This window comes from Platichthys flesus, chromosome 16, assembly GCF_949316205.1.
Source record: "Platichthys flesus chromosome 16, fPlaFle2.1, whole genome shotgun sequence".
Taxonomy (NCBI): domain Eukaryota; kingdom Metazoa; phylum Chordata; class Actinopteri; order Pleuronectiformes; family Pleuronectidae; genus Platichthys; species Platichthys flesus.
In genome coordinates, this window is record NC_084960.1 from 2369158 (window position 1) to 2389587 (window position 20430).

General features: G+C 46.1%; 4 protein-coding genes across 10 annotated transcripts; 1 reads left to right on the plus strand and 3 right to left on the minus strand.

Moving 5' to 3' along the window:
• The first annotated feature begins 271 nt into the window (after positions 1-271).
• hmox1a (heme oxygenase 1a) lies at positions 272-1960 on the plus strand. 2 transcript variants are annotated; one of them, XM_062408406.1, is made up of 6 exons: positions 272-311; positions 413-475; positions 602-713; positions 799-1014; positions 1090-1362; positions 1675-1960. In XM_062408406.1, the coding sequence occupies exons 2-6, from the start codon at positions 426-428 to the stop codon at positions 1846-1848; spliced, it is 825 nt and encodes a 274-aa protein (XP_062264390.1). In that variant the 5' UTR covers positions 272-311; positions 413-425; the 3' UTR covers positions 1849-1960. The 2 variants fall into 2 exon arrangements, with proteins under 2 accessions (XP_062264390.1, XP_062264389.1); XM_062408405.1 differs by having other exon boundaries at positions 279-344; positions 417-475.
• Positions 1961-2006: 46 nt separating this feature from the next.
• mcm5 (minichromosome maintenance complex component 5) lies at positions 2007-6951 on the minus strand. The gene is made up of 16 exons (XM_062408403.1): positions 6637-6951; positions 5802-5928; positions 5562-5690; positions 5301-5473; positions 5054-5209; positions 4791-4960; positions 4523-4694; positions 4327-4438; positions 4092-4235; positions 3938-4003; positions 3519-3695; positions 3314-3426; positions 3092-3220; positions 2854-2996; positions 2550-2677; positions 2007-2417 (listed from the first exon to the last, which is right to left on the minus strand). Exons 1-16 carry the CDS (start codon positions 6807-6809, stop codon positions 2316-2318), a joined length of 2214 nt encoding a protein of 737 aa, XP_062264387.1. The 5' UTR covers positions 6810-6951; the 3' UTR covers positions 2007-2315.
• An 846-nt stretch (positions 6952-7797) lies between these two features.
• Positions 7798-12638, minus strand: gcat (glycine C-acetyltransferase). The gene is made up of 9 exons (XM_062408404.1): positions 12354-12638; positions 10987-11117; positions 10807-10908; positions 10575-10721; positions 10257-10411; positions 10063-10145; positions 9793-9964; positions 8812-8933; positions 7798-8538 (listed from the first exon to the last, which is right to left on the minus strand). The coding sequence occupies exons 1-9, from the start codon at positions 12571-12573 to the stop codon at positions 8387-8389; spliced, it is 1284 nt and encodes a 427-aa protein (XP_062264388.1). The 5' UTR covers positions 12574-12638; the 3' UTR covers positions 7798-8386.
• An 834-nt stretch (positions 12639-13472) lies between these two features.
• tom1 (target of myb1 membrane trafficking protein) lies at positions 13473-20225 on the minus strand. 6 transcript variants are annotated; one of them, XM_062408707.1, is made up of 16 exons: positions 20027-20225; positions 18937-19021; positions 18747-18825; positions 18512-18661; positions 18261-18395; positions 18034-18171; positions 17325-17441; positions 17001-17131; positions 16854-16896; positions 16635-16743; positions 16472-16532; positions 15877-15946; positions 15477-15542; positions 15011-15073; positions 14543-14582; positions 13473-14188 (listed from the first exon to the last, which is right to left on the minus strand). In XM_062408707.1, exons 1-16 carry the CDS (start codon positions 20076-20078, stop codon positions 14100-14102), a joined length of 1428 nt encoding a protein of 475 aa, XP_062264691.1. In that variant the 5' UTR covers positions 20079-20225; the 3' UTR covers positions 13473-14099. The 6 variants fall into 6 exon arrangements, with proteins under 6 accessions (XP_062264691.1, XP_062264689.1, XP_062264688.1 ...); XM_062408705.1 differs by having other exon boundaries at positions 17001-17134; positions 18034-18168; positions 20027-20223; XM_062408704.1 differs by having other exon boundaries at positions 17001-17134; positions 20027-20223.
• Between the last annotated feature and the right edge of the window lie 205 nt (positions 20226-20430).

The window sequence follows — 20430 nt, forward strand, 5'->3', positions numbered from 1 at the left end:
AACTATACTGTTCAAACTAGATAATTAGATTTCCTGTAATTCTTAAATTAAATCTTTAAGTGCTGACAAGTCTAATCTCCTCAGGTAAGTGATTTCTGATTCACCCTCAGTTTCCAGCCCTGACTGACGATTTCTGCCCCATCATGGTTTCTGTTGTTTTATCCACACATTGCTTTGTCATGTTAAGCAGCAGCAGCAGCAAAGTGAGTCAGCACTCACACTTCCCCTCTGACTCAGCATCAGTGTGTATAAAAGAGGCCAGAGAGGGCCACTCACTCAGAGAAGGAGAAAGCTGAGCCTCCACCAGCACGACAGAGACGAGACCCCCCCCACCTGGATCACAGGTAAATAAATCACATTACACTGTTCTGTAGCTTTTCATTCAGATCGGATCTAAAACCAAGTGTTTGTTACAGTCTGTAAAGATGGAGAACATGAAGAGTGCGAGGAAACAAGACACAGGGGTCGTTGGGAGGTAAGAGAGCTGGGTCATGTGTCTTGAAAATAACTTTTAAACTCATGTTTTTTATTAAAAGCAGCCAATTATAAGAGTTTTTCAAGATGTGATAAAAGTTCCTCCTGCGTCCTGTCTTGTCTTCAGTGATTTATCAGAGCAGATTAAAGCAGCAACTAAAGAAAACCACGTCAGGGCCGAGAACACACAGCTGATGCTGAGCTACCAGAAGGGTCAGATCACACTGCCACAGTACAAGGTCGGTTCTGCTCTCCAGCCCGGTCAGTGAACTCTGGAAAGTCAGTCAACGTCCTGTAAAGTGGGTTTTTAATCACGTCCCTCAGGTGCTGCTGTGTTCCCTCTACGAGATCTACAAGGCCCTCGAGGAGGAGCTGGACAGGAACTCCACCCATCCAGCTGTGGCACCCATCTACTTCCCTCAGGAGCTGGCCCGTCTGGAGGCTCTGGAAAGCGACCTGGAGGTGTTCCTGGGCTCGGACTGGAGGAAGCGGGTGATAGTTCCCGCAGCCACACACAGATACCAACAGAGGCTGCGACAGGTGAAGGGAGCTGCTGTGAGATGATCCATCGATCCAAACAAACACACAATCTGATTACAGGCTTTAACTCTACAGATAGGGGAGGAGAACCCGGCGCTGCTGGTGGCCCACGCCTACACCCGCTACCTCGGTGACCTCTCAGGAGGTCAGGTGCTGGGGAAGATTACCCAGAAGTCCCTGGGGCTGAGCGGCAAAGAGGGGCTGTCGTTTTTCTCCTTCCCTGGCGTGAGCAGCCCAAACCGCTTCAAGCAGCTGTACAGGAGCCGCATGAACAGCATTGAGCTGAAGGAGGAGGAGCGGAGGGAGGTGCTGGAGGAGGCCGTGTCCGCCTTCGAGTTAAACATCCAGGTGAGGAGACGCACACTGAGGCAGTGGAGGATTGTGGGAAACCAGGACTGGCTCCCTAAGAGAAGGGTCACAGGAGAAGCTGCCACGTAAACAGCATTTTCTCTTTACATGAACCTGAATAGGATCATAATTAAAATAGGAAATAACTAGTACATGTGGAGCATTCTCACACTTTATGTGACAGTGATACTAAACCAGTCAAACCAGTACTGAACTCACATCAACTCTTAAGAGGAAGTGAATCTGTGGAATAAATGCAGAGCAAGCACAGCTCCGCCTCAATAACAGTTTCTGGATCTCGTTCTCCTGCAGGTTTTTGACGACTTGCAGAAAATGCTGAGTGTCACGATGGCGACAGCGGACCAATCGCAGAGCGGCTTCCCGGCGGCGCCACAGATCAGCCAGTTCACCATGAGACTGTGTGCCGCTCTGGCCACTGTGGTCACCGCCACCAGCACTTTGCTCATGATCCAGTACAACAAGTAAAACTGAGAGTTGTGTCCAAGCTCTTTATGATCAAATCACAACTGAAACTGGGAACTTATCAACTTGTCGTCTTTTTATATGTATTTTTTATTAAACGTTTACTAAGTGAAAACTGTCTGAGTTGCCTTTTTATCATTGAAATTACGAAAAATACCAAATTAAACTTAACATTTCAATACTTTATTATTTTTTTTACAGAGAATGAAGTCACTTAATCTTTATATTGACAAAAAAACAGCATCAACAGCTGAACAGTTTTATCCAACAACTTTCTTTATAACATCTGATGAGACTGTTGTTAACAGGAATCAAGATTTTACTGAATCAGTCAGGAAACAAACAAAGGAAGAGCTTTCACCCCGACTGAGATCAGAGATTACTGGTAAATACAGAGAAGCACAAACATGGAGATAAGAACTATTTACATCAGCATCAGTATAGTAGAGCCACTGGAGCGGCAGGTCGCTCTACTTGACTCTGTAGAGCACTTTCCTCTGCATGCGGTGCTGCATCTCCCCCCTCCTCAGCATCAGGTGCAGGACCTTGTAGACGGCATGCTCCGGATATTTCTGTAGACGGGAGGAGGAGAAGAATTTAAGACTTGGAAACCACTTCTTCTCTGCTCCAAAATGGTATCTCTATTCTTAATTGACCCCCCCCCCGTCTGTGCTTTCACCCGTTTACGATTCGCTGTGACCGACCTGTTTGGTGAAGTCCTGGACGATGCTGTGCTCCGACACCTGTGAGCCGATGGCGAAGCGTCTCTTCATCTGCTTCTCGATGCGGGAGATCATTTCCTGGTCCTCCATAGACGTGAAGCCCTCAGCACCTGAACACAACATGTGGAGACACGTCAGAGCAGGAAACTACTGTTTAGTGGTTTGCCTCCCCCTGGTGGACTGGATGGAAGCAGCTTGTTCTAGATTAATCACACTGTGGTGCATTTGGTTCCAGTGTGACAGCTGATATATATACATCTAACAAATCAAAACCAAAGCCACGCACCTGACAGGCTGCCGGACATGGCAGCGTCCAGTGTGGAGACCTGGAAGAGTCTGAGGGCCTCGTCCACCTCCGCCTCTCCAGCCACCGCCTGCAGCTTCATCTTAGCCAGAGACTCTGCGATTCGCACGACCGCCTCCAGCTGCCTGCAAAACCACATACACAAGGTTTATAAGAGCCTGAGAGAGGCAGAGGTGTGAGAGCACGTCCATCACAGACGTGTGGGGGTGGTTGAAAGTACCTGACAGTGATGGGGATGGAGGGTCTTTTGTCGCTCTCTCTCTCGTGCTCCCTCGCTCCGCTCCTCATCACCACGTATCTGTTCTTCAGCTTCTCAGCAGCGGCCGCAGAGAGTCGGGGGCCACATTTACTGTGAGCAAACACCCAGGGCAAATTACATCTAATTCAGTTAGAGGCTTTCAGGAATGAAATGCTTTGTGTGTGTAAAGGCAGATGTACTCACACTCGGGCATAGGCGATGTATTTCTTGTAGGTGGCCAGTGGGATCTCTCCCTCAACACCCTCCGTCTGCGTGTGAGCACTGAGGTGAACGTTCATCACGTGACGGGCCAGAGTCTACGAAGAGTCAAACACCAAACGTTACTCTCAGGGAATAATCTGTTGATCTGAGGATTTAAAAAAAGCAGGAAACCCTCCGGCCTCCTCACCATGTCTCTCTCCGTGTCGTGGTGATCCTTGATGATGAAGATCATGTCGAAACGGGACAAGATGGTGGGCATGAAGTCGATGTTGTCCTCGCCCTTCGAGTCGTCCCAGCGGCCGAACACCGAGTTGGCCGCAGCCAGGACCGAGCAGCGGGAGTTCAGGGTGGTGGTGATGCCGGCCTGGGAGGAGTCAGCACGTTAGACATTTCTGATGAGCTGACCGAACTACAAGCATTTACAAAAACTTTAATTTCTCAGCCTCTGAAAATAGAGACATGAAAGAAATAAGATTTGATGCCTTAAAAATTTGGTTTTTCTTTCTAGAATGTATTCATCAATGAAACTCTAACCCTAACCCCCTTCGCAGTCTAGGAGCGCTAACAAACAAACTACATTTCCATTAATAAACATGTGGGTGATACCTTAGCGATGGAGATGGTCTGCTGCTCCATGGCTTCATGGATGGCCACTCTGTCGTCTTCCCTCATCTGAAGAACACAATCAGAGGTTTGTTTTAAATCCTGCTCAACAAATGAAAAGTTAATAAACAGCTCCTGCGACTCAAACTCTTCCTACCTTGTCAAACTCGTCGATGCACACGACTCCGCCATCGGCCAGCACCATGGCTCCGCCCTCCATGATGAACCCTCGGGTGTTGGGGTCCCTGAGCACGGAGGCAGTCAGACCAGCTGCACTGCTGCCTTTACCTGAGGTGTACACCTGAAGGCAGAGGATCCAGACTCAGTATCAGGGGGTGGATTTAAAGATCTAGCAGTTTCTAATGAGGACAGACTCCAGAGAAGATAAATACCCCGATAGGTGAACATCTCTCCACGAACTTCAGCAGCTGTGACTTGGCCGTACCCGGATCTCCCAGCATCAGCAGGTTGATGTCGCCCCTGCGGTTGAGACCATCAGGCAGCCTGAGGGACGGGGAACCAACACGTTAATGCACCTGAGGGAGGAGGTGGATTTACAGCCACTGCAGAGATTGAGAGTGTTTGTACCTTTTCCTCGAGCCTCCGAACAACAGGCAGGTGATGGCTCTTTTCAGATCGTCGCTGCCGTAGATTGAGGGAGCGATGGAACGCGCCAGAGATTCGTAGATGTTAGGAGACGCCGCCAGTCCTCTCAGCTCCTCCTCTTCCTGTGGAGTAACTGATCCAGCGGCAGCACGTCCTGCACGAGACCAACATCCCATTAACATCTGAATTCCTCCCAGAATGCATCGGGCAGATACACAGGCAGAGTTTGAAAGCAGATATGCATGTTCACCTGTTCCTTCCGTGTCCACCTGGATGCCGATCACTCGCAGGTAGGATGCACGGATGCCCACACCGGAGCTCTTCTCTCTGCCGTACGTCTTGGCAGCAGCCATTTTTTTGATGGAGAAGATGCCCATGATGGTCACCCTGTTGCCCGGGACCACACGGTCACACAGGTACCTGAGAGGGGGGGGACAGAGGAGAGGCACACATGTTAGTGTCTCAGCAGCAGGGAGCTCTGGCTCATGGATGGAAGGGGAACGTGCTCCTCACCGGTCGCAGTAGAGCTGCATGTGACGCGGCATCTCCCCGTGAGGCACGGCGTCCGGAGACTCCTGCAGCCGCAGCGTCTGGAAGTCCACGCACACGCAGCGGTCGGGCAGGATGAAGTACGGGTCGATGGGACACTTCACGCTGCCGGCGCCCTCACTGAGAGGAGAGAGAATCCAGAGAGTTTAACACCAGGACATCGTGTTGGAGAGTGAAATCCTGTCTGTCTCAGGGAGCTGGTGGAACTCACCTGTTGCACTTGCGGGGCAGAGCGTAGCCCTGCAGGCCGGGGGGCAGGGGGATGTTGCTGATGAGGTTGCGGCAGCCGCGACACTGCAGACACACCTTGGTGGCCTTGGCCCTCACGGGTGTGGCCGATATGATGATGCCGTGCACCTTCACCAGGCGAGACACCTGCTCCGACTGAGCAACGACAGAAACACAATGTGACCAAACTGTTGACGAGGAATGGAAGAAAGGATGAAACAAAGGAGGTGAAGTAAGTCGTTACCTTGAGGCAGCGGATAGACGCGTGATGGGCGTCGCTCTTCACCATGACCTGGATGTCCTGCACGGTCTCCTCCCCCACAGGCCGGGGGCGGGTCACCTCATCAGCCACCTCCTTTGCAGCTTCCTCCAGCTGTCAATCACAACAAGTTGTCAGAGGAGAACAATCGAGGAGAATATTTCATGTCATTTTACTTAGAGAGCTTGAAAAGTGGGGCGGTGTGGATGTCAGCCGCAGACGCACCAGTGGGAGGTTCTCCGTGGGCAGCTTGTAGAGACAGTCGGCCAGATCCTCCTCAAAGCTGGCGAGGTCCTCCATCTCCACCTCCACCCAGTACTCCCCCAGGGTGTAGTGTCTCTTCAGCTCATCTCTGAACAAAACAAAGTAGAACCATATCAGGAATGTTACTGGAGGACAGAGCTCACGCTGCCTTGGTCATCCTCAATTTAAAAAATAAAAGATTATGAGTCAGAGTAAAAGTTAAAGCTGAGTTGGAAAACAACTAAAGTTCAGAGTTGTTGATTAATGTCATAATTACCTCACAAGAGTTTGGTCTAAAGTTTGAGTCATTGCTGAAGATATATCACATAAATAACTTGTTGAACAGAAGTTAGAGATCAGTGCACAGTGTCTGAGACGTGAACAACACCAGTGTAGTACACTGTTAATGGCTGCCACACCACTGGAGAGTGTTCTCACAGAAATATAACGAGTTTGAAGATGTGAGTTCTGCAGATGTGACAGCATCGGTCCAGATGTTATTGTTTCAGAGTGAATGAAAATGGAGAAGAGAGAAGAATCACTGATGTGGATCCAACCCCAGTTATTATGGACCCTACACTTCCCACAATGCAACGCTGTGTGCAGACTTTCCTCCCTCACTTTGGCTTAATGACATCAGGGTTTTTACTTTAGAGACTTTAGAGAATCCACATCATTTATCTATTATGAATTATTATACATGTATTTACTCGGCCCTTGCCACACGGTGGATCCAGATGTTTCCAGACCACGCCGCCTCTTCCTCCTCACAGTCCCACATGACACCATCGCTGCTCATCCACATCTGGAGCCTCACCTGTATTTGTATGTGAACCCGGTTCGGTCCGTTCCCACTCGGAACTGCCGGAGGAACTCGCGGAACCGCTTCTTGATCTGGGTCCGCTTCAGTCCCCCCTCATCGGGACCGGTTCCCTCTCCGCCTCCGAAGCTGTCGCTGTAGTAAACTCCCGGGTCGTCGAAGCCAGACATTCTGCAGCGGGTCGGTCCGAGCGAGCTGGGAATCTTTGATTCAGTAAAAATAAACTGCGATGGACGGAAAGTGGCGGAGCACGAGCTGCTCTGTTCCGCGGCAAAATCTCAACTCCTTCCTGTCTGTTTCCCGCGAGCCGATTCTCGCGCCGCCCCCTATTCTGACCTCTGATTGGCTCAGGGCAAAGAAGCCCCCCTGCCATTGGCCGAACAGACTCAGAGGAGGCGCGGCTTCGATAAGAAGGCGGAACTGGGGAGCAGTGGTGGCGCGAAAGAGACAACAGAGCCGACTCCTATTGGCTCAAGCGACACAAAGTGGGCGTGGTTAGTGGTTCGAGGAGGGGTTGGTGAGTGGTGATGGCGCGAAAAGGACAAGAAAAGCACGAGGAGGAAACATGGAGGAAGTTTTTAAACAATAAGTGAACTGAAAAGATAAAGATGATTTGATCCGAAACGAAAAGACAAACAAGCCCTGCAACTTAATCACTTTATTAATTATACTGTTGTTAACTATTGAACAATTTCTTTCAGTTTATCTGAGCATTAACACTAGTATCTCAATTGTATACTTAAGTACAGTACTTGAGTAAATGTTCTTAGTTACTTTCCATCACTGATTAGATCGACAAAAGACAAATTAAGACTGACATAAAAAGAATAATCCAAGGTGAGTCCAGGTGTAGAAATTCCCTTTGTTAAAATGTAATAAATAAAACTGATATTTAAGACTGAGACAATGTTCAAGGACAAAATGAGAATAATAATTTATGTCTGATGTGATTCTCATTTTACTACCGTGTTTTCAAAATGACATCTGCTCTTTCCATCCCGTTCAAGAACAATCATAGCATGTCCTCTACTGATCATATCATGAGTGTGTGTGCACCAAAGGTTTCTTTATCACACTTTTGCAAGTCACCAAATCTGCATCATTTTTGCACATTAATGATCAAACATCCAAATAAAGAAACAATAAGCAAGATGCACATTTGATTTGAGAGAATCTTTAATGTTTTTTCATTATCTCCACGACCAGAACGTTGCAGATCTGCTGTTGCATCTGGACAAAGCAGCTCCACTGAGATGATATGAGACACAACATAACTCATTCATAAATGTTGGCAATGGCGGAAAAAAAATATGAATTTTATTTTCAGTCACTTAAAAACTAATATTTGGTTCTTTCACTAGTTTTAAGGCATAAGTTCAATGTTAACTATGATAGGTGCTGACAATCTAAGTTTATTTCCATTACATTTATGTTCTTAATTATTAAAAGAACAACCTGCATTAGGCTTGACTGACTCATCTAAATAAACTTGTCTATCGTCGACAGGTAAAATAATCTGAGAGAAATGTTGTTGCTCATTAAATTAATGGGGAATAAGGAATAAACAGCCCTTTTGTTTTAAATACACACGTAACCACACGGTCTTTATCAAGCCAAGCACACACACATACACAACATAAACATCTGTAACCAATATATCCATCACAATCATTCACAGGTCTCGAGTAACAGGCAGCAGGCTTCACGGTTTCTTTAGCAGCGGCTGATTCTCCCTGGCCGGGCGCCCTCAGGACACCACGCCGTGCTTCCTGCCCGTCTGGATGAAGGCGTCCACGCAGCGGTCGATGTCCTCGTCCGAGTGAGCCGCAGAAATCTGAACACGGATTCTGGCTTTGCCCTTTGGTACGACCGGGAAAGAGAATCCAACCACGTACACTCCTGTGGAGGGAAGAGGGGAGTTAACAGAGCCGGAGAGCATTTTATACAGAGCTCTTCAAATGTTATACAGTTTATATATGGTCCTGTACAGTGTGTATGATTCACATTCACACACACATAGAGGGGTTGCCCCTAAAACTGGGCCCTAGTTCTGAACGCAGACTTGAGAAGACAGGGATCGAACCCCCGACCTTCTGGTTGGTGAGTGGACAACCTTCTCACAGGGTTTATTTAATGTTCAGCTGTGGTTTCAGGTTTTCACCGCGGACTCACCCAGCTTCAGCATGTCGTCGGCCATCAGAGACGCCAGCCGCGCGTCCCCGAGCATCACCGGACTGATCGGGTGGGCCGAGCCCGAGATGGTGAAACCAGCCTCGGTCATGTTGTCCCTGAACCTGAACACACAGCAGAGAGACACATGTTATAGTCACATTCACAAGCTGGACTTCATTTAGCCGTCAGAAGGTAAAATTACTCTTATTAATCCTGAACATTTCCTGAGGCAACGAGAGGATGAGTCAATAAAAGAGAATACATTGAGTTAAAGTTTGTCTTTCTTGTTTGTTTTGGACGGAGGCTTCATGCATCCACATAAACAAAATCCTTCCAGATGAAGTATCTGTGAATTCTGATTTCGATGATGTCAACATTTCTTGCTGTTACTGTTTTTATTTACATGTTTATATTTTTGAGAACAATCCTTAACCGGAGAGAGAGGACTTTTCAAATGGAATTGTACCTGAGCATAATAACAATAAAGATCTTTCATTAATTGAATTTATTCTGAATAATGCTTTGTTCAGCGAGTTGTTCACTGTTGCATAATGTGGCCTGAAGGTTGTGTGGGAGTTTCTGAGGAAGGTTTTGTAACTAGATGATGGGAAATGTCGATTTGTTCCCTTTTTTCATTAAGAACCACTGAGCTGCCGACACTAATAAAAGCTTATTGGTGACTAAGATCAGGATCAAGATCAGATGTTTCTCCGGTTTCGTCACTTAGATGTTTACAGTTTCCATTTCCTCCTTCAACAAACTGTGCGTTTATATGGACCTTTTAAAAAATGTACTTTCTGACAAAAGGCCGACATGACCAGCTGAATAATAAGTTGCTCCTGAATTTTGGAAAATGTTCCAAAGACTTTGAAAAAGACCTTGACCCGTTACCGCTGACACCAGCTGCCACCGGGCTAACAGCAAAACCAACAATAGCACACAGCTCCACCCTCCCAACCCCCCCTCCCAGAACAAACGCACCTCATGGTTTTGGCCGTCATGCTCTGTGCGATCTCATTGGAGGCGAGCAGCAGCTCCACAGCCCGGGTGGCACAGCCCACCACAGGGGGGGGGAGGGAGTTGGAGAACAGATACGGCCGTGAACGCTGCCTCAGCAGGTCTATGAGGGGCTTCGGGCCGACTGTGTAGCCACCTGAAAAGAAACAGGGCAGAGAATGAGAGAAGGTCACATCTTATCTCAATAAGCTGCTTTCAGACCAGTTGATATACCAGAAGCTGTTGAAGACCCACCTGCTGCTCCTCCCAGTGCTTTCCCCAGGGTGGAGTTCACAATGTGAACTCGGTCCATCACTCCCAGCAGCTCGTCCGTCCCTCTGCAAGTCACAGTACTCATTAACGAATAAACTGAGCTACTCCATCATTTCAATAAACTCTAATATAAATGTATATTCTTTGCATTTTAGATGACTCAGCATCTGACTCACCGGCCCCGGGGCCCCAGGAAGCCGGTGGCGTGGCATTCGTCTATAAACACCATGGCTCCGTACTGTTCAGCCAGGTCACAGATTCCCTGTAAGGGAGCCACGTCTCCGTCCATGGAGAAGACGCCGTCTGTGACGACCAGGCGCATCCGAGACGACTGAGGAGGACGAGACACGATGAAGAGTCAGTGAAGCAAACAGTCATTTGTCCTCAACACTCATTGGTGGACATCTTCATCCCTGCACGGCTCATAGTGGTGACGGCTTGTGTCAGATTCTGAATCACGTGGTTTCCTGCAGCTCAGGAGGAGATCCACTCACCTGCGACTCCTTGAGCTGGACCTCCAGATCGTTCAGGTCCATGTGTTTGTAGCGAAACCTCTTTGCTCGACACAGACGGATCCCGTCGATGATGGAGGCGTGGTTCAGCTCGTCAGACAGCACAGCGTCGTCCGGGCCCAACAGAACCTGGAGTAACAGGGATATGAGGCCTGGTTGAGCACCACAGGAGAGATCTTCCTCGTCTCGGTGTAGAGGGTAAAGCGTGTCGTACCTCAAACAGCCCGGCGTTGGCATCGAAGCAGCTGGCGTAGAGGATGCAGTCCTCCCTCTCGTGGAACAGTGCCAGCTTCTGCTCCAGATCTTTGTGCAGATCCTGTAGATCACAGATCATCAGCTTCTAATCGTCGTCTTATACGATTTAGGTGGAGTTTGAGTGTTGGAGTTATCGTACCTGTGTCCCACAGATGAATCTGACGGAGCTCAGTCCAGCGCCGTGCGATTTCAGGGCATCGATCCCGGCCTGCACCACTTCTGGATGACTGGACAGGCCGAGGTAGTTGTTGGCACAGAAATTCAATATGTCTGAAAGAGGAAGTTAGAGAGAACATGAAGGATTGGAAGGTTGATGGTTCTGTCCATGAAATCAAGACAACAAATTCAAAAAAAGAAGTAGAGACATAAACAACACAACCAGGTCAACACATGAGAACAAAGAGTGACAACGCAGTCATCCCTGGGAATTCAACACACGTGCCCAGAAGCCAAAGGGCCATTCATAAATCAGCAGAGTCAAACACTGTTGAAGGTTCATCCTGGAGTGTAAACACCGACCTGCTGTCTGGAACCCACAGCAGCAAACAGGTTAGATATTAGTATCTCTGAGCACATATTAATATTTTGCTCACTCTTTTTATTATTTACGCAACATCTCCAGAATCAGTTTCTCTGTCAGTTGGCGCAACACAATACTTCTGATTCATGAACTGGTCACTTCCCACACGGTCTCCTCCTTCTTACTGGTATTTTATAACAACTCCAAACCATCCGACTTTCTGCTGCTGCCTTCGTCACCTGCACCGAATCTCCAGACCACATCAGACCAGTACACATCCAGCTTCACTGGCTGGAAGCTGGATGAGATAATGTCCCCATGCAGCGAAATTCTGAGTGTGTTATGTATGAGATATTGAAATATACGTACACATGTATGTATAAGTATATAGGCAGGTATGGTAAACAACATGGATGAGTATAAATATTGCATTAATTCCCCATTGGATATTAAATAGCAGTATACTAAAGTAAAACTATGTGGAGGATGTATGTAAACAAGTATATTATATAAATGCACAATACAGTATGATATGAATGTAAAAGGTATTAACAATATAAAATAGGAGGATTTCACGATAATAGCTATACATATGGAATAATATAATAGGTATATGTTTAATAGAAACTCATGTATTGTAGAGAGGACATGATATATGTAGTCCTTGAGTGACCTGAAAGGCACCATGAAATAACATGTATAATTATTACTATTATAACAAACCTATTTATTAGTAGTTATTGACTTTAGGTAGTTATTTTCAATTGGATTGAGATTAAAACGTTGTTTCCTTGGTGTTGAACCAACAAGCTCGTGTCCTCCAGTGTTTAAAGGTGAATTAAATTGAGTTGAGTCAAGTTAAACAAGAAGAAAACACGAAGTCAGATCAACAACAGTAAACAGCCACGTTTCTGTGTGCATGGTGCGTTCAGGGGCACGCTCCCCCCCCCCCCCCCGTAAATCTCCCATCTGTCACTCGAACTCACTGCCTCGGCTTCCGTCCACGTTGATCTGCGCCCCCTGTTTGGACGTGATGACCCGCTCTGCCTTCCACGTCCCGGCGGCTCGGATCGAGTCCAGCTCGCCCTCCAGCACCGCTCGGGCCGCGGCCACGGCGGCGTAGGTCCGGCTCGGAGCCCCGGCCGATGCCCGAAGGAGCCCGCGGGCGGAGGGCACCAAACCCCGGGCAGCTTTTCCGAGAGACATGACGGTTCTTCCACCCGAGAGAGAAAAGTGTGGATGAAGCGAAACGTGCAGCGGAAAGAAATCTGTTATCCTACCCGAGGTGGAAGAAGCCCCGCCCCTACCCTGCCTCTGATTGGCCCCCTCTCACACCCTTCCGCAATTGTAACCAATCATCTCTCTTTCTAGCCTGAAGATAAACCAATAAGAGGAAGGGTAGGGTTGGGGCTTCTTCCACCTTCGGTTGGTTTTAAAGCCCGTAATTTTACGTCACGTAGGAGGAGTGGGTGTATGCGTGGCGGGCCAATCAGGTGGCAGAGCGAAGGGAAGGTGGGCAGCGCTTGTCCAATCAGATTTCAGATGGTGGTTGTTTACTTCTTAATAATTAAATAAATACATGAATACATAAAAAAAGTATTGTATATTGCATATATTATTATATTTTTATATATTGAGCTTAGTTACTTCATTTAAATTTACTGTGTGCTTATGTGTTATTTAACTGAGCTGACCTTAGTTTCTCGTTCACGACACAAGACAAATAAACCTGGAAACTACAAACATTAAAGGTTAAAACCACTTCACCTTGTTTATTCCATGAACTGGGATAATGTTAAAATATGTATGTTCTGCTGGTTTCAATGAAGTAAACACTGCAGTGAGTGTTTTGTGTAACTGATAAATAAGAGCCAAGGTGATTTCAGTCACTGTGTACGACACGTTCAAAACCAAACCCACAAATCAAACCTAACATCTACGGATGCGTGCCAACTTTGAATAGATTCTTTCTTGATATATCCCATCCAACAAGTTTTGAAAAATTCTATTTGATTTTGAAACAGACACTAGTGAGATAATAATGATAAAACGTCCTTGGTGAAGGTAACAGACACTTTGACGGTTAGAATAAGAAAAAGACAAACTTCCAGTTAACGGACTTAGTTTAATATATGACAGTCGTCTGTCACAACTTCCAGTTAAACTTCCACATAAAATATCTTAACAGGGGAAATTGGATGTTAAAAAAAACAAGTTTACTCTCATCCTACATCAAGGATGATGTGAAGCTTCACACGGATCCTGAATGCAACAGCTGAGCTTCTCTTACACACACGTTTACACGGGGGACTTCTCAGTAACCTTCACGTTATATTCAACAATATACATATATATTTATCAGCGATATAATACATAATCTATGTTACAAAAACCCCTTTGTAACAACAATCCTCTCTCTCCTCCAACAGCAGGAATGTAACTTTATAAAATGTGCAAATGTTTGCATTCCACACATGGACGAACTCGTAGCAACGTAAAGTAAAAACCTCTGTTCCTCTTCATTAACTTCACCAATTAAGAAAAACACATTTTCTCCACTGTGACTCGCAGTGTACACAGTTACAAAGTCCTTCCTTGATTATGGGATGTAATTCCCCATGTTTCCAGTGTGCCATTGAACTATTGGTCTGAAACAGATCTCCGTTCCTCCACCGGTGACGCAGGAGCAGGTGAGTGTTGAGTGTTGTTGGTTTGGCTGGTTCCAGTTCAGTTTAGGACTCGGAGGTGTCCTGTGAGGACGCCCTCACTGACGGCAGGCGCTCTGCTGCTTTAGCTCTGCCTGCCAGAAACTTGTCGAACTCTGCAGAAGAAGACGAGCAGGTGAGATAACTCTTCATCGATCAATAATCAATACAGGGAAATTACAGATTTGAATTATGGGACGAAGAAGCAGATGAGAAAAGATGCAAACAACATTGTAAGTAAAAACCCATTAGACTGTTGTTTTCAAGCTGAACTGATAAAAAAAGAGATTTATCCAATTTGATTCTGTTAAACATTAAGAAGATTTACTGCAAGAGCCATGCTGAGTTGATATTTAAAAGTTACATGTTTGGAATTCTGTGTTTACTGGGTCTAAAAATAAAATTATATGGCACCAGATGCCCAATATTTAAGCCTCTAGTTCCCCCTGGTGGTTCAATAGTAAACTCACCTTCACTGGTCACACCATCCGAGTCCTCAAAGTCATCGTACTATAACACAAACAGAAAAGACATATAACTTACCTAAACATATAAACAAGTGCAGCTAAGACATGTAGAGTTTAAGGATAATTCTGGTTATTTGATGATAACAATTATAACATTAGAAAATCACTACAACTAACTCAATCTCTCTGTTTTGTAGTTGTTGTTATTCCAACACAAGTCACTGAGCTGACAGGCTGCCTCGTGTTCATGATTTCTTTATTTAAAAATGTCTTAAATGATTAATAGATAAGCAAAGTGTGAAATAACTCTGTTGATCAACTTATCAGTTGAGTTTCTTTCATGATCGGTTTTCCATCTGCTCGTTGTCATGTCAGTGATATTATGTCACCATGTGGGTCAGTTAACCTTGTCTGAGTGGGCGGCCTATAACTAGTTCTCATGAGCTGGGTGAGTAGAAACTAGGTCATTACCTCATCATCCAACTCCAACCATTTCTCAACATCATCCATGACGTTGGCCTGGCTGAGAGGAATCTGAGGAGAGGAGGCAGAGCACCAGGTCAGTTCCAGTAGAAAAAGGTTAAAATGCTAAAGAAACATAATGAAGAAGAACCAAACAACAACAAAAGAGCATGTGAATGTCAGTGGAGCTGCAGGTGTGACAAGAATGTGGCAAATCAGGACAAACCAAACACGATCATGCTGTGGAGGAGGCGTCGGCCCCAAAATAAACTCACAGTAAATCTTCTTTATCTTCAACACATCGACAAAAACATGCAAACCAAGGTCATTTGTCTCAACACGTAAACCAACAAATCCAGAACATGATCCAAACCAAAGAAAAAACAGAATCACGTCAAAACTAAATGACAACCACAGACACAGCAGGAGTGTGGAGAGGTGAACCACTGTGAAACCAGTACGGACACAGACCCACCATTCCCCTTTTTATCATCCAATCTAACTTTGGTGAGGAGCTGCTGGTGGAGGCCGGGCTGTCGTCCTTCGTGCACACACAGAAAGTTCATTTAGGGAGCAGAACACATTCCGAGTAAAATTACACAATGATACAAAAACTAAGGAGTCGTCTGCTCCTCGGGGGATCCTGAAACTCACTGACGGCCGCACTTCTTCTTCAACTCTCTCCTCCTACACAACACAACACACATTCTGCACAAACCTGGCAGGAGGTTTGTGAGAAATTGTTGAAATGTCTCTTGAGCCAAACGAACACTCCCTACTTCTCTTGGTTCACATGACAGATACAAAACTTTTTTTATCATGTCACTTGATAAGATCTTGTGACTGAACATTGAAGCGTGTGAATCTGTGCTCACCGTTCCAGGGTTGAGGAGCCGGTTGTCCAGAGCTTGAGCCAGGCCGTCCACTGCTACTTCACTTCTCTCACTGAAACAGAGGATTTTTATGTTGCTGCATGAGCCGATAATTAAAAGGTTCACACGCGGCAAAACTCTGGACACGTTACTGAAAAGGACTTAAGACGGTATAAGTCCGAATTAAACCCCAAAGCAAAAGATCAGGATGTCTGCTAATGCAGGATCTGAGAGTTTAACCCAGAAAGAGCTGCTGCAGGACGGCTGTGTGAGATTACATCTGTTTCACATTGTGACGTAACTGAACAACTAAAGCTGCTGCTATTCAGACGGAATTCCAATAGGTGGAATGAACGATTGGAATGAAAACATGGTTTTTAACTGGGTCAAAATGCAGCCAGATCCTTTTGATTTGAGTCCGCAGGTGCTGAATATCCTCACTGTCTTCAAAGTAAAAGCACTCTTGCTGTCATGCTTTATATCAAGCTGAATTACAGAGCTTTTGTTTTGAGGAGTTGCCAAAGTCGTTTCCTTCACAGTAATCGGACATGGAAAAACGAAATTACACCAAAAACATTTAATTATATACTTTCTGTACCTCGGTGTTGGTTGAGATGAGGCGTTGATTTTGGATAATGTGTCATCTGATTCACTCATACCTGCACGAAGAACAACAACATGAATCAAAGGGTGGCTACAGTTACAAGCTTCTTGTGTTAATCACGACACAAAAACAATGAGGATGAGACGGGTGAACTTACTGAGTTTAGTCAACTGACTGGACAGACTGTCGCTGGTCGCTGAGGCCACCCCCGACTCCTGAGACTCAGCCGTCACATCCAGTTCTTCCAGGTTGACGTACATGTGACTCTGCAAAAACAAAGAGCAACAGAGAATTCAATTCATGATGTAATAAAAATGAAAATTCACAATGAAACTATTTCATAAAACGATGAGAAGTAACAAATTCAGTTTTTTACCTTCTGTGTTGTATCATGACCGTTTGTTATGCGTCTTTCAAACCTGCAGCAGAACAAAGTGATCATTGACAAACAGAAACTGAAATGTTCATAATAAGGCAGTAAAATGATGATAATATTAATAATAGTGATGATAATGTCATTAACCTGTGGTAGCGAGTGAAGGCGGAGTTCATGTCATCGTTTGTTGCCAGCAGCTCTTCAATCAGCTTCTCTTCACTGAGCCGGGGGACGATCTTTACTATCCTGTCCTGCATGTCCTTACAAACTGTGTACAACTGCTAATGATACAATCAGACAAAGCATGTGTGGGTGGGGGTTGTGGGGGTACGATGCAGTACAGACACGTACACAGTGCTAGATCAGTTAAGGGAAACGCACTGTTCCTCAGCTTGAATGGATGGAACACGTGAGAACAGAGGAAATGCTGAGATCACTGCAGGATGGTTTTTATCCTCCCTTCGTTTTTACCTCCAGCAGCTCCATGTCGGCTTGTTTCACCGTGACGGGATCCAGCTGGCTCATCATGTCTGACATCATGGTCAGGTTGCTCCGCACCACGCCCAACTCCGTCTTCAGCTTCTTCACCTGGAACATTCACAGCATCTCCTCAACAAACACAGCCATGATAAACGCAAAAGCACACATGGATTTCTTAAGTGGAGGCACTGAAGCTGGGCATCCGCTGTGCGACCTCAGTAATGTTCAGTTCCAGCTCACACATCATCGATTGATGTCTGGCACAACCTGACTGCTCTATACGCTGCATGGGCTGCTCTGGATTCATTAGGTACCAAAGCATCCAAATATGGACATGGACACACAGGTGGACGTTTAGATTGGGCTGTTTTGCAGAAAGAGAGTGAATTTGAGGTTATTATATTGTATATTGATCACTAGCTTCCCTCCGAACCCCTTTATCACCAGCCACTGAGGGAGAATGTGCTAATTCTGGAATCGAGTCGTATCTATTCTTCAAATGTGCGAGAAACCTGACGTCAGAAATTCACCCGACCCTCTGTTGATTGGTCGGGAGCATCTGATCTGCTCTACAATGAGTTGTGGGACTCAGAAATACCATCACAATCTGGCTCATATCACACTGGGTATACTCAGCTTGAAGTGGATTATCAGAAACACAGAGCAATTGAAATATCATAGAGCAGTAAGGGCCCATCACCTGGCAGGCAGTGAAGGCACTGGTCCCCTCCAGAGCCTTTTTGAGCTCACAGGTCTGAGGTGGCAGGAGCGGCGGTTTGGAAGAGAGCAGCGCAGCAGGCAGAGAAGTGACAGCCGGCCCATTCCCAGGCACAGTCTGCTAAGCAAAGGCAAAGAAACCACCCAGAAGCCAAATGAGCAAAGGCGACAGATGAGCAGCAGCAGCAAACCACAGAGCACAGTCTGCACCTGTTTGGGAGGTTGAGCCGAGGAGTAACCATCCAGCTCTGTCATGGGGAACTCGAGGCCTTTCCTGCGCAGGTCTTCATACACCGACACCACGCCCGTCAGGTCGGGCGAGCTGCGGAATGCATCGGCCCACGCCTAGACGAGGGAAAACCACAGATAATTACAGAGAGCGGGGCAAGGCCACCGCAGGAACTCAAACAGAGCAACACCTTCTCTTTGTACAGGTGAACAGTAACCCCTGCCTCCCTCACCTGAACGATGCTGAGCACCCGGTCGTGCAGGATCAGCGGAGGGTTGTTCCTCGGGATGATGGCCCGCACCAGGACCCCCTCCACAAAGTCCCGTGTTGTCACCAGGATGTGGAACCTGTAGGCGCAGTTCTTCACACACGTCTCCAGGACCTGAACGCCAGGAGAACACAACAGATCACAGGGCTGATGACACCCGAGCACTGAACAGGAGTGGAGCCGCGAACACAACACTCACAGTCAGCGCCAGCATGACCTCCTTGAAGTTCTTATTCCCCACGATCCTTTTCTTTATGGCTCTGACGGCGTCTCTGGGGCTGTAATCAGAACATTACTCATGGTCAGAGGCAAGAAAAGCTCCAGAGAATGACCTTGTTCCTGATAAAGACTGATACACCACACACACACAGACACACACAGACACACACCCTTCCTCTGAGCTGTTGATCATGTCGCAGATCTCCATGTTCAGGGCCCAGTCTTCTGACGGGAGGCTGGAGCTGGTCGCATACTCTGAAAAATAAACAAAAACAAATAAAACACCGTCTGATATGAAACTGAGCTGTAAGATTATAAAAGTTTCTTATTACAAAAGCAAAACATAATACTTGACACTCATTAAAGTTCAGTGTATTTCCTGGAGGAAAACAGCAGTAAAAACAGAAGCATACTAGTAATTAAATTAGATTTAAGTTTGTGCTGTTCCACACGGTTCAATCCTCTATCAAAGATGATATTTAGCATTTAAGTACACAAAGAAAAAAACTGTTGCTTAATGTGAAATGCAAGAAAGTTTTATATATGGTTTAATGATATAAATAATATAATATAATATTAAACCTGCTTAGAGACTGTACAAAGATAATAATTGCAGTTTTTACTTAACTAAGCATGACTCAAACGTTTTACTATTTAGCAACAAGACATAAAATGTCTGATTTATAAATGAACAAATGTTTATCATCTGGAGACAGGCATAAATAAAATACAAGGGAAAGTCAAAGTCAACAGATTTATTGAGATGGTCTTTTTCTACCACTTCAAATTGTGGAGGTTACAATAAAATAACAAATAAATACAATAAAATAATATAATCTAATATAATTATCAACCAATTTAAACAATTAGCTTTCAGTCGAGTCATGAGGACACATGTCCAGTCGTTAAAATGAGATTTGGGTCAGGAGGATGTGGGCCACTTGTGGCCCCGCCCACCAATTTGCAGGTTAAATTGACACGATAATAACCAATCAGAGCGCTCATCCCGGCCTCTTAGACCCGCCCCTGTCCCATCATTGTCCAGTGGACGCGTCAGTCAAACAATAAGCCGTTGCTCCTCTGTCACTCCTCATGAACTTGAATTGATCATTGGACTGTGATGCGATATGAAAACACATCTGCAGCTCGATTAATGATCGATCGATTACAGATGTTTAAAAACACCTCTCACATCAAAGGATAGAGAGAGAACATCAAAGCGAGGATCTGATACAATGTGTCGCTGATGAAAGAGCTCACCGATCCGCTGTCCCACCGCGGTGCTGAACGGGTTCCCCATCAGGAACTCCATGGTGAGGCCGCCGAGGGCCGAGCTGCGTCCCCGGGCCAAGCCGTGCCGTGCCGAGCCCAACTACAAGCCCCGCTCCCTGCTGCGGACCGATGCTGCTGCTGTTGCCGCTGAGCACCGCACTGAAGTGGGCCACCGGTTGAACTGCGTCACCGTTAAAGGGACAGAAGCCTGCGAGTATCACGTCAGCACCGGCTAACAGCGCCCCCTGACGGCACAGTACGTGTCTGCAAACACTCTTGAGGGTCCACCCTACACAGAAATAAAAAAAAGATAATAAATAATAAATACTTACAGTAATGTAGAGTATCATCTGTTATTATTACGACTTTAGAGTCTTAATTGTGTCTGATCC